General features: G+C 38.0%; 2 protein-coding genes across 5 annotated transcripts; one reads left to right on the top strand and one right to left on the bottom strand.

Annotated features, from left to right (window-relative positions):
- Window positions 1-220: 220 nt before the first annotated feature.
- LOC112503709 (DDT domain-containing protein DDR4-like) lies at window positions 221-9,505 on the top strand. Of its 4 annotated transcripts, none has more exons than XM_025107695.1 (12): window positions 221-1,083; window positions 1,195-1,305; window positions 5,472-5,558; window positions 5,655-5,692; window positions 5,769-5,850; window positions 5,947-6,053; window positions 6,193-6,343; window positions 6,516-6,608; window positions 6,759-6,879; window positions 7,722-7,764; window positions 7,873-8,061; window positions 8,563-9,505. In XM_025107695.1, exons 1-12 carry the CDS (start codon window positions 694-696, stop codon window positions 9,398-9,400), a joined length of 2,250 nt encoding a protein of 749 aa, XP_024963463.1. In that variant the 5' UTR covers window positions 221-693; the 3' UTR covers window positions 9,401-9,505. The 4 variants fall into 4 exon arrangements, with proteins under 4 accessions (XP_024963463.1, XP_024963461.1, XP_024963462.1 ...); XM_025107693.1 differs by having other exon boundaries at window positions 7,701-7,764; XM_025107694.1 differs by having other exon boundaries at window positions 1,195-1,314.
- A 113-nt stretch (window positions 9,506-9,618) lies between these two features.
- LOC112503710 (hydroxyproline O-galactosyltransferase GALT6-like) lies at window positions 9,619-13,263 on the bottom strand. The gene is made up of 7 exons (XM_025107696.1): window positions 12,477-13,263; window positions 11,849-12,081; window positions 10,966-11,256; window positions 10,758-10,886; window positions 10,490-10,663; window positions 9,937-10,044; window positions 9,619-9,856 (listed from the first exon to the last, which is right to left on the bottom strand). The coding sequence occupies exons 1-7, from the start codon at window positions 13,261-13,263 to the stop codon at window positions 9,647-9,649; spliced, it is 1,932 nt and encodes a 643-aa protein (XP_024963464.1). The 3' UTR covers window positions 9,619-9,646.
- Between the last annotated feature and the right edge of the window lie 497 nt (window positions 13,264-13,760).

The following is a 13,760-nucleotide window of genomic DNA, read 5'->3' as shown; positions in this document are numbered from 1 at the left end:
GTAGTATTTTGAAATATTAATAATGATAATAATAATGAATACTTGGTATGGTCTTTGTACAAAATATTTAGAACAATTAATACGTCTTTCATTTACAGGAAATATTTTCGATGATGGAATTTGTGAATTCTTTTTTAAACAAATTTACCTGAAATAACAAAGTAATTAATAAAATTAATTGGAAAATCAATTCAGAAAGACACACACTAGAGAGAGAAAGGTAGGAGAGATTTGAGGAGAAACTGCGCTGATGCGGTCCTTTTGGGTTCAATGCCCTCGAAATCCTTACCTTTGTCAAACACAAACTGTTTTTCCCCCTTTTTGCCCTAATCGTCTTCTTCTTTCAGCTTTGTACATCAAGCCCTAATTTATTCTTCAATTCTCAAGCATTTTACCCAATTTCTGACATCTTTGCTCTTCAATTTTGAAAAAATTCCTTCAACTTTACCTAAATTTGCTTCCCCTGGTTTATTCTCTCTCTAAACCACGAAGAGAGAGAGAGAGAGAGAGATTTATATTGTGTGATGATGGTTTTTGATTTTGAGCTTGTTATTTATCTTCATCAAATTCTATATCAAGAAACGAATTTTCTCGATGACAATTTCTATTGAATGCAACCCAATATGATCTCTAATGTGTCTCCTAACTAAACAATCATAACCCTTGTTTTTTGCTCGGTGCGATCCCCCCATTATGTCTGACGAACCATCCTCATCGCCGATCCATTGCGACGGCGAAATCAAGGACAGCAATAAAACTGCTGCAAACAATAATAATGGAAGCAGTGCTGTAGTGAGGAGAGAGAGACCGTCGCGGGCATGTACTGCTCGCTCTGCGGCACGGCTCTACGCAGCTGCCGCTGCGGAAGCGGCGGTTGTGACCGATGGACGGAAGCAGAAGTCTAGACGGCGGCCTTCTCGGAGAGAAATTGAGGAGGAAGAAGAAGAGGAGCCACCGCCCTCTCCGCCCAACCCGTACAGCAAGATCGTAACACCTTTGGTGCGAGAGCCTCCGCTGTCACAGTTGTCGCGGTGGAGTGTTAGGTCTATGTGGGAGCTGGCATCAATTCTCAATTTCTTAAATGTGAGCTTTGAAGAACAAATTGAAATTTTCAAACAAAGATTTAATTTTTTTTTATCATTCGTAGTGTTTTTTTCATAATGTGAACGATTATTGTGGGTTTTTGTTTTGCAGGTTTTTAGGCCTCTTTTGAATATTAAAGTGGATTTCTCTGTGGAGGAGTTCGAAACAGCTCTAATTACACCGAATGCTACTTTGAGTGACATACATATTCCTTTGCTGAAGGTCAGTATGGTATACCTATATAAGATAGTTTTAACTTGTGGAGATTGTTGGTTTAATTTGTTCGTAGCATTCATTTTTTCACATTTCCATTTGTCTTGTTAGTTCATAAAATTTAATGCAACCATTTTCACTTGTATTGATAATTGGAACTAGCCGTCCATGCATAATCGAGAAATAATCTTGAAAGGGGACAAAGTATTCTTGAAATTTTGTAGCTTTAGGGTAGCAGTTATAGAACAAATTTTCGTATAAGCATAACATGAAATGAGCTCAGAAATGCATGTTAACCTGATCATTAAGTTAAGGGTGAGAGGTCAAATGATGATGGTTTTGAAATTTAGAAGCTTTAGTAATGGACTAATAGGTTTGAGTTGGGTAGGTCTAGTGTTACCTTATTCACCGACCATCCCTAACTATCCAGATCATATGACCTAGATCGTGGTGAGTTTGTGCATGAAATTGCCACCCGTAAAACCCAAATTCCGTAATAAAGTAATATGCTACAAAATGGGAGAATCACGAAGAACAAACTACAATCAGCGTATTGAGGTTGAAACTAATATTTCTATCTTTATACGGGAATGTAGGGCGGCCATGTTCCAATTGTTGTTGCCACTTTTATTTTGGGAAAGAAAGAGGCACAGGGCTAGAGAGAGAGGAAGACTTGCAATCAAATCTGGCCCTTGGTCAAATGGTGTGTAGTCTTATAGTATTTGTCTTTTTACTTGGAATTTGAAGTGAATAAATGAAAAAGAAACCCACAGTTCAATTATTGTCTAATTGATTCTCGAAAATATAATTACCTTTTTCTTCTTCACATCAAGTTTAATTGTGCATATTCTAGTAATAATTACCCCATCATTATGGAACTTGAATAATGTTGGTTACCCTAACTTAGTGCAATGATCTTATTTTATACTATGATTCCTAGCTTTTTAAGATATCATAACATTACAATGTGAATGCAATCACACTAATAAACTATGTGTAGATACATTTGGCAATTTGCACTCAAGTACTTAATGTACCATGTATCTGAATAACATATAAAATGAAACTACTCCCACGTATTATAATCACTACTTGTGCATTTAAAGGCCATCAAACCTTAGGTGCATTTAGAGTTGACCATATGGTTACAGACAAAATGGCCAAACATTTACTGAATTGGCTTAAACTGTTGTGAAGTGTGATTCAAATCTATGCGCAACCAGCTTGTGATGGTAGGATGGTGGCCGACTGGTGGTTTTTGGTGATGTAGAATTAGGGTTGATTTGAGAGAGGGAGCCTGAAATGGCTATCTTATCTGCTTTAAGTGGCGAGCTTGAGATGTTTGTAACAAGTGGTCAAAATTGAACTTCACTTTACTAAATGTTGATGCCTTGATGGTATATTATAGTCCAAACTTTTAAACAAACACCTTTCTAAATGTTCCATTGAGAGATATGAAAGAGAGGAAGGGGAGGAAAGAGGAGGAACATAACAAGCTGGCCGCTCTACTATTGAGCTTGAAATCAAAAGAGGGGTTTCTGGTGATTAAGGTCTTCGTCGAAAAGTAAGTGTAAGGTTATACGTATTTGGTCCCTCGTTATCTTTTCTATTTTCTTGATAGATTTAAGTACAGGGGTGAAATAAATTAGCAAGCATGGAATATATGGAAAAGTTCATTTCATCCTCCTAGGATGAAATGACAAGGATATGTTCTGGAGTGCAGCTTTGGAAAAGTTCTGATGAGAAATTCAATCCCGCATTCTGGCTATCCATCTGTTGTGTGGTGCAATTGAACAGATTTTTCAAGATACCTCTACTAATACTTCTGATTGGATATCATGCATATCATTCTTCAAAATATGTTATGCCTTTTAGGCTCTCTATATATGTTGTCATAAGGAGAAGAGAATCTTCTCAGTAACTATGTACCATAGTTTCAACTTTCAAGAACTTCTCTTCATTTTGCCAATAACACTCCACTTGATTTTCTGTTTGTCTTTATTCCTGGTATAAGATACACACCAGCTTCAGATATGGATCCTTCTTTAATGTTCATTGTCCTTTGTCTCACTTCAAACTGCACTTATACCCTATGCTGTTAATATCGCGATATATCGCCGATATATCGGCGATATATCGGATATCGCTCCTAGAGAAAATATCGGTCCATAAATATCGGTCAAAATATCGTCCCCGATATTATCGGCGATATTTTCCGATTTTTCCCGATTTTTAGCGATATTTTGATGCAAATATCGGACCGATATATCGATTTTTTAGGGTTTAAATATTTGGGCTTTTGTTACTTCAGGGGCCTAGTTTTTTGGGCTTGGTAACTTAAATTAGGTCTGAAATTGATCTACCTCCACAACGGTCTTTTTCTTTCTTTTATATTAGCTCGTTTTTGAACACTTTAGATGATGTGATGTTTTAATTTTGAAACTATATTTCTAAACTCTAATTAATGCATATTATATATATAATTCTAAGAAATATTATGTTAACCGCTATTTTGGACCGATATATCACCGATATAACCGATATATCGAATATCGGTCCTGACCGATATTTCGTATTCTGACCGATATAACAGCATAGCTTATACCCTATCAAAATGTAAATAACAGATATAAGAAAAGAAAGCCTTTAGTTTGCTGATAGAGAAGTGATGCAAAACTAACAGCATGGTTGACAAATTATGTCAAAAATACGTCCGGGAAAAAGGTGTTAAGAGGAGAAAATTGGGAAAAGGAAGTTCAAGAAATGGGGCCCTACATTTTTATTTCAGTGACAAATCTTACTTCTGAATTCTATTTTGGACTCTTGACTCAAATGATTTCAAATTTGTTATTTGTTATTTTGTTCTTCTATTAGTTCATGAGAATGTTCTTCTGTTAGTTCTTGAGAAGGATCGCAGTCTGATTTGAGTTGAAACCTAGTACTTCCCAAGTTGAGTATGTTATCAACTTTTCCATGTTTTAAGCACAACAATTGTTTTCAATTTGTGGTGCTTCTTGTATACCGTAAATCATCAATTTTTATTTAAAATTAAATAACTTGATGTCAATTTTGAAGTAATCCAATTGATTGCCAAAGTCATGACAGTCTATGTGAATGCTGAACTGAACAAAAGAAGGCAAAAGCCCTACTTTATTGCCTTTTTAACTATTGAGCGTGAAAGTGACAACTGTTTTGTGCACATCGCATCAGCTGTAAGATCTAGAGATGAGAGGTCTGGCTACTTACAGGGCAAGTCATGCCAAGAAATTTATCTTGTTACTTAACCAAATGAAAGTTCCTGCTAATTAGTAGAATTAAGAAACCCTCGTTGAGGTAACCCGCACTGATGCCATGCAATATCTCACCTCTTCTTCCTGATTAGTTCTCATTCCACTCCACCTGGTCATGAGAAACTGGCATTCAAGCCTTTGGTTCTCTTGCGAAGTATCCAACCCTAGTCCTAGACACAATTCTAAAAGCCAACATATAGTGATCATTGATAGAAATAGAACATCTTGAGCTAAATGGGATTGGCCATTTCTATCTAATAAAAGTCTCCTACTAAGCTCACAATTTTCTTGAATGGCTTTCATTACTAATCTTTTCTTTTCCCTTTTCCATATAAACCTGAATTGGACTCTCTGTATGCTGGCATTGTTTTTAGTTGCAAAACCCCAAATTAGTTGGTACATGTTTTACAACTAACCCGAGAAAAAAAAAACTAACCCAAGAAATGCTCCGCTCATGCCTGGCTAGAGCTTAACCCTATTGGAAAGCATGATTACACGACATTTGAGGTACTTGATTGCAAGCTAGCTGTAGGAAATTTTTTGGTTGTATTATGGGAGTTTTTGTATCTTGATAGTTTATGATACTCCAAGTTACATACAAATACCTTTTGAGGGTATGAGTTGAAACACACTAAACATGTATCCATATACAAGTTTTACTATGTGTTCATTTGTAATTTCATGGCCATCTATTCATTTCTGCGACATTTAGTATAGGTAAATTTGTGACGCTCATGTATTATTTTCTTTTAGTTTACATTGTCATACTGTATCTTCTTCCAGAATTTGCATTTGGTTATCTTGGTGACTTGGCTTGTGTTTTAGCGGCGGACAACTGACTGAACTGGGTATAACTTATTTTCTGCTTTGATGTTTTCTATTCAGGCAATACCTCCTGTTACTCGGATGGCATTAGGAAAAAACACATGGGTTACTGTTTTATGCAGAAAGCTAAGAGATTGGTGGCACTGGGTACATTACATCATCAGCATTTTGACAGTATTTTAGCATTAGAACTTTGATTTAGTTATGGTCATAACTGAGTTCACTTTTGAAACCTTTTTGCAGGTTGCAGAGGGGGAATTACCTATTGTTGCATCACATGGGTAATTTATGATACATTTGTGATCCTCGTATATGGTGTTAATTTTCATCAATAATTCACCATATTTTGTTTTTCAGGGCGGAAATCGAAACATATAACACACTTGATCCTGGTGTTCGTGTGGTGATATTGAAAGCCTTATGTGATATTCGCGTTGAGGTACCCTTTTTTCCTGAATGGGACCGGCTTCTATCTTTTTGTTCTGTGTTGCTGTATCATCTTAACCATCAACTGAATATGGCTCAATTCATGCAGCAAGAAGATATCAGAAGTTATATAGACGACTGTATAAAACATGGTGTTCCTCTTTCAGCGTTTCGTAAAGAGCGTACAGGTGGAGATTCCCAAGGAGTTTCTTACTGGTACTACACTGGTCTTTGTCATCAACGTGTTTTATATTGATTTTAATCATCGAAAAGTCTATTTCTATGTCATCGGATGGTCTTCATTTGTGCATTCTATTTCTGTAAAGTCAATCGTCTTCTATTTGTTGGTGAGAAGGTACGAGGATGATCGTGACATCGGACAGAGATTATATCGTGAAATTAGAACAGTGGAGGTGAAGAAAGGGAAGGGGAAAAATGTACAGTCTGTTCCATCTTACCAGTGGGAAACCATTGCTACCAACTTGGATGAGTTTCAAGACGTTTCGGTAAGTTCTCTAAATGAGTTTAAGTCAAGTGTCACTAAATATCAGGGTCCATCTTAGGAGCTCGAAATACCTATTCTTTCTTCTCTTGTTCACCATCTTTTTCTTACTATCATCAATAAGCTCGGGTTTTATCTTGGCTTCCCTGTTTTAAGCTTTTAACCTTCTTTGATAGGAAAAGCTATCGGCTAGTAAAAATCGTACGGAGGCTTCACTTGGGAAGAAATTGAAAAATGACATGCTACCAGAGATTGAGAAGGTCCATAAGGTAATGAACAGTTGCTCCATGTTTTGAACTGCTCTTTATCCTCGCATAAATTCTTTTTACTGAATGATGTACTAAATTTGTATAGTCGAGAATTACATTAATCATATGAAGGCATAACCATATGACGTTCTTAATTCTTCATTGGTGCAGAAGAAAGAAAAGCTGCTCAAGAAACAGCATCGACAAGCTCTTCTTCTTGATAGTATGATTGTTGATGGATTTGGTCCTGGGCGCTCCCTTCGTGGCAGAAAACCCGTGTCCTACACTTTCGGTAAGATAAATGATGTGATTTGTATCTTACATTTGTTTTCTGTTCCCATTTATTTTAGTCCGATAAAAAATTGCTGTTCCCATCGTGATAAGAATTGCAACTTTTGATAATGCACATTTTATTCAAAGTGTTTTATTAAACCAAACCAAGCAAACCTGCACTCAGAAGTAGGGTCTGGAAGGGGTAAGATGTACACAAACCTTACCTCAACCACTAGGATCGAGAGGCTGTTTTACCAAACCAATCGAACCCAGAATATCCCATTTGAGGTGTTTAGTGTTTACTATTGGCCTAACACGTGGAATACCCTTCTATAACAAAAAAAAAAAAATAGGAGAATCTTGTAGAACAATTCATGACTACCTTTTGCAACTGGCCCTGGGAAAATTTTGTAACTTTGGGTGAACGGTAGGAAGAAAGATTGGATTCATCTAGCAATGATTGCCCTGAACCCAAATTCAGTAATAGGAAACCCTTACTTCCATGTCCCCTAAAGGATAGTAAGAGAATGTAGGGGAATATTATGGCCATGGCTATGGCTAACGAAGTAAGGAATGGTTGCATTTAGCGAACTACTATATAGATTTTGAAATTACTGTAATAACTAAAATTGCAAACCAAAAACCAGACAAAGCCAGTGAGTACCACACGGGGTAGGGTCTAGGGAGAGTAAGAGGTAGCGATGTGGTTTCCGTAAAGAAAGCAAAGTAATTTGGTCGAGGGTTGGATTCGAACCCCTAAATTACTGTAGTAACTCTCAATCCTCTACTATTCTTCACATTCAGCTTCTGTGAACTGTACATCCCATTCGCTAATTGTAGTGAACATTGGATTTTCTGCAGATGAATATGACCGATCAATCAATGAGGCTATCAAGATAACCAAGTACTAATCTTTTGACCTTTTACCATTTCATCCATATTTCTCAACTCTGCGTACATGTTTATACGGCTTCTAAGTAAATTTCTTTTTGCGTTCTGTTTTTTTTGGCAGAAGGAAGCAACTGTCCCCAGAACCGAGTGTAAGAAGAGAAGGCTTGAGACATGATGCTTCTGAGACAAATGGTACATGGGGTGGTCCTTCACAAAATTCTCATCAACCCTCACCAACTCCTTCTTTGCCGGATTCACTCAATTGTGATGAAACCGATGAGGACCATGCATCTGAACAGTTAGATCGAAGGTACCCTACGTGCCTTTCACAAATTTCAATTACACCAAAAAACCAAAACCAACCCAATACACTACAACAAAATCGGGTTTATAGGAGGCCAAAAATGTCTAAGGAGCCGTTTACCCAAACACTTACCCAGTAAGGGTTAACACTCCAACATACCTTACCGGATAAGATTTTAGTCCATCAAAACGACATCATATGCAACAATTAACCCAGTAAGCATGAACCGGGTAAGACTTTCGGTCCTTGCTATCGCTCTCACCGATAAGAGTCTCGGTCCTTTCCATGTTCATCCGGAAAGGTAAGTGATGTAGTACCCTCTTACTGGTAAGCGTTTAGTGAACGGCCCCTAAGTGTCCTAGTAGACAGTTTTATAGGACTTTATATAGGTGTCGTAAACAAACTTGTTGAGATGCCCAAAGGCTTCACATTCTATAAAGCAGTCTATTATGGTCTGTGGGTGGCAACAGGAGTTCTCTCTTGACATATATCACTCTTTTCGTACAGCAACAGGAAAAGGCAGAGACCTCAAAGGTATTCCACACACGAGTTTGTAGAAGCGGTTTCAGATAATGAGGCGGACATGGATAGTGACGACGATATAGTCGGTGAAGCTGTATACGATGAGGAATATCTAAAGCAACGAAAAGGACGGAGGAAGATGTCCAGTAGCTCTGAAGGAGATGAAGAATATCATTGGGAGGAAGAAAATGCTGAAGAGGAAGGAGATGACTCATTGAGTGCGAGCGAAGATAGCGATGTACCACAAAGATTGAAGAAATTGCGAGGCCAGACTAGGAGGGAAACAAAGTTACGGTCGGTCGTTGAACTCCAGTCAGGTCTACGACGCAGCAAAAGGGCAACCCGTAACCGTATTGATTACACACAGTACGAGTTTTCCGAGTCCGAACCCGAGTTAGCCAAGCCCGAGAAATCAACGTATGAGTTTTCCGAGTCTGAACCAGAATTAGCCAAGACCGAGAAATCGACGTATGAGTTTTCAGAGTCTGAACCTGAATTAGCCAAGCCCGAGAAGTCAAATGGCTCAGATAAAAACACAGAAGCAAGCAATTCTCCAGGTTTTTCGATGGGAAGTGACGACACTGAAGTCAATAATGATAATGGTAACGATAACGAGGAGGTGAAAATGGAGCAACCCGTTATCAAAGAACACCAAAAGATGGAAAAGGAAGAAGGTGACAATGAACCATCCTCGAAAATAGAGAACCCTGTCCAAGATGAATTTGCACGAAAAAGACGGTTTCTTGATCTAAACGAGCTCGCACCAGGTTCTGGTTTCGAAGATGGTCCAATTATGAAGGATGAAAATACAGATAATGTTTAAAGCTTCAGGTTCTCTCGTTGATTCTAGTTGTATGATATATTTATATATATCTATAAATATATTTGTTAGTTTTCACATTCTTTGGCAAAATTTTACCCAACCCGTCCCCAACACAAGAAACGTCGTTTTTCTTAGTACGTTTATGTTCAAAGAAACCTGGGGATTTAACATTTTACCTAAGATCTCTTATCGGCCATTTATACACACAGACGGGTTTCTTTAGAGCGGGAAAACGGGGGTTTTGTGTTATCTCATATTGCAACATTCGATACGGCCTTGAAGGTGTAATTTGTTCCACATACACAGCATTTGTCTGGGTGATTGATAGTGTGCTGTGTAGTAATCTTGGATGCAACCAAACTGGCAAAACTTCAAACTATGCACATATTCCACACGTTTCGTCTTGTTGAACTGCTCTATCCACATTCCCATACTCACATCTTCCATCTTGAACAACTGTTGCACAACAACTTCTTAGTTAGACGTATTCATAATGAATACAAACATATGCATAATGAATACAAAACATTCTTGACCTTTAATGTATGTTTCTCAAACTTCAGAGCAATGAATTTGGCTATATCCGATGACAGAATGTAGCCTGGACCATTTGCATATGGCGGATAATCTTCTTCTGGCCATTCCTACATTCGTAAAGGGCGTTTTAGACATTTTACAAATGGTCATAATGCTCATATAAACAACCAGCACGGCCCAAGACCAGGATCGATTAAGACCGGTTACGACCTGAGGCTCAGGGATTGGTGTCGAGATTTCTGGAAATTTAAGCCCCAGCCCAGGACCAAATATACATAGCAGCCGATTTTTTCAAGATTTTACAAATTATAATACAAAGTTCTTTAATTTTTTTAGTAAATGCAATATTTAAAATGTATTTCAATGCTCAATTTCAAAAATCATAATTCTAAAACTTATATAACATTTTTATTAAAAAAATATCTATAAAATATATCTCTTAAAAACCAGAACCGATTTGGGACCGGGGGGTCAGCCCAGTTACAGTCCAACACATAGGACCAGGATCGAGACCGATTTTTGGTCATCTCTATAAACGACCACCAGTGTTACCTCATATGTTACAGCCCATTTGCCATATCTCAACGGTTTGTGATAGTAGTTGATGTTTCCCAAATACAGGCTCTTGCGATCGTCAATTTTGTTTGCCGCGGTAAGAACCGCATCGACTCTAACGAACGTGTCATCGTCGCACTTCATGATATACTTAGCGGACGCCGTACGGACCTAAACCAAATTACACGGCCGAAAATGATGACCCTTTTTGAAAAAAACACGATCATTTTCGTCCTAAAACGTCTTTTTGTAAGTTAATACTCACCCCGTATTCACATATTGCAACTGTTTTCAGAACAACGAGATCGTAATTATCCATGTACGGCACGATCACGATATCACCAAAGAAATCGGATTCTTTCTTTAATTCAGCATTCACTTCCTTTCTTGCATGCTGTTGAGATATTAAACAGCGACTTAAAATTACACGTAATGCACGAGCCTGAAAGGGAATTTAACAGATCAATGCTTACCAGTGCTACAAAAAATCGAGCAACAACTCGTGAAGACTTGATGAGATCGTACTGCATCCACGACTTCCTGACGGCCATCCGTTCAGCAAAATGGTTTCCTGCTGAAAGAACACCAATGAACAAATCGATGGGTGTATCTGGAAGAGGCCGGGTTTTCCATCTGTTCGACATTTCTAGGGTTCTTTGGGGAGCAAAATTCGGGTGTGTCGAGGGTAATGAACCGGCAAATATGGCGTTAACATCAACGTCTCCTTTAAAAGCCAAACCCGTGGCATCCTCCAATGCAAATCCCTATGACCATAAATAAAGAAAACGTTAAAGAAGAATCTTGAATTGTTCTAATTCTAAGAACATTGTATGATGTACAAAAACAACCTCTCTACTCTATAGACTAAACTTTATGCCTACTACATACATTACCCCCCATCTGTATGGATATAATGTTTAACAAGATAAAATTGTTCTAATTCTAAGAAAGTTTGCATGCATGAAAACAGTCGCTCTACTCTTTATGGTAGAGGTCAAATTTATGATAGATGTTGGGTCTGCATGCATCTTACCCTCCAGACCCCACATAGATGGCATATATTGTCAAATGAATAAAACAGTTCTAATTCTAAGAACATTATAGGATACATGAAAACGAGCGCTTTACTCTTTAGGGAAGAGGTCAAGCCCGCTTATATCTTACCATGACCCCACATCCGGGTGGGATATACTATCAAACAAGATAAAACGGTTCTAATTAATAGTTGTTTTACTCTTTAGGGTAAAGATCATATTTGAATACATCTTACCCTTCAGACCTTACCTCCAGGTGGGAGGTACTGGGCTCGTTTGGTTTGGTCCTAGGATGCAGAAATTAGCAGGGATTGCAACTCACAGTTCGATAGGGAAATGAAGTTATGTGTCGACCATCAACATTGACATGATAACCCTCCAAGCCTGCGCTAAGAGTTAGAACAAATAGTTTCCCTTCGGCAAACGGAAATGGCCAATCGAAAGCCACCTTCTTAGTTCGCCCGATCATCCTGTTCAACCACCAGCTTGTCTTTGTTTCCTCGGAGCTATTATCATCATCACGTATCCACTTCTCGCATTTCACCTGCCCGTCAACTTTACAAACAGAAAGTCAAGTTCCAAACTTTATACTGTCTTCTTCTCAGAAACTAAAAGATATATTTCACGGAAAGAAGATAATCGGTCGAATTACATGCATATGTTTCGATTTCAGTTCCCAAGATTTCATTAAGAACTAGATAAAAGATAAAAATACTGAACTTCCGCCAAAATTCAAGTTGGGCTATGTTCAAGAACCCTAGTTCTAAAAGAAGCATCTCAACAATCACAATTTGACCCAAAAAGACCATGATTTCCTACATTTTCTAATCACCAATACAAGAAAGTGTATGCAGTTAGTTTCACACAATCAGTGAACTAAATGCTTGATAAATAAGCATTTAAGTGAACAGTTGAAATATAGGATTCAATTGTAGTTGAGTTTGACTTACCCGTCTCTTCATCAGCTCTAGATTTCCATCCTTCACATCGTTGAGCCAATCCCCATTGCATTCTGTAACATGTATTCTGTTCAATCATTGGTTTCCCACTCCAATCCCCCTTCAATCTAGGATTAAAATGCAAAATCCTTGGTGGGTCTTCACCATCAACCGTCTTCAAACCCTGCAACTCCATCATGAACTGTGAAACCATCAAATTCTTCTGACCAGGTTTCAATAAAGAAATCTTTGGGTTTTGCTCAAGATGAGCCTGTCTAGGCCTCCCTACAACTGTTATATGTGATCCCAATGTCATCCCACATGGAAGCACAATAATGCTTCCCCTTTTCTCAAACACAGACCCTGATAGTGTAACCGAACTAGGGCATATCTCTTTTGTTTGATTTCTCATGTTTTTCGAGGGTAATTCAAGTTCAATTTCTTCCCAGAATTTCTTCCCTACTGAAAATGCTTCCATGGCAGACTTCTGGATTGCCCCAACTCCATCAGTTGATGAAATGTTGATATCGTAATTCAAATTGGATTTTTTCGAGTTGGGAAGTGTTTTGGGTATGGGGCGAATTGGGGCTTCTTTTTCTTGTAATTCTTCTTCACTGTCGAGGGCGAAGAGGTGGTTTGATAAGAAACCAGTTCTTGAAACTTGTTCGTCTTCTTGAGTGATTGATTTGAATAGGAATGGAACTACTAAACTGACGACGAGCATATACAAGAACCCTACACCGATCAGAAACTGAATTTGTCTTAAAGAGATGAACAATTCTAATTTAGTTCGCTTCATGTTCGATTTTTTTTAGATAAAACCAAAGAAAGTATACAAGAAAAAAGAAGACAGAACCCAATTGAAATGTGATGCCTAATAATGATTAAAGGGAAGTGGAAATTGAGTTGATTTCTCTTTGATTCTGCGAATTGGAAAAAAGAGATTACGCCATTGATGCAGAGTTTGAAGGTGAAGTTGTTGAGGAAGAGAAGGTTGAGGAGGTGGAGGGAGGGAGGGAGGTTGACCAGCTCGACCACCACCGACGTGAAGCAAACAGAATTCGATATTTTTGGCCAACAATTAAAGAGGTGACATTTTAATGCAAATATAATATATATAGAGGGAGAGTAAAGTATGGATTTATAAAATTGATCTTTAAACTTTATTTATTATGAATTAGATTTTTGTGGTATGTATTTACTGTTGGGTTTGGTCCCTGGACCAAACGGCCGTTAAGATGATCCGTTACACTCAAGGGCATATATGTCCTTTCATCCTTTCAATATATACTTTTT

The sequence above is a fragment of the Cynara cardunculus genome, unplaced genomic scaffold, assembly GCF_001531365.2.
Source record: "Cynara cardunculus var. scolymus isolate 2C unplaced genomic scaffold, CcrdV1 Un_Scaffold_3613, whole genome shotgun sequence".
Classification (NCBI taxonomy): domain Eukaryota; kingdom Viridiplantae; phylum Streptophyta; class Magnoliopsida; order Asterales; family Asteraceae; genus Cynara; species Cynara cardunculus.
Note: the sequence above shows the minus strand (reverse complement) of the source record. Positions and strands in the feature narration are given on the sequence as shown.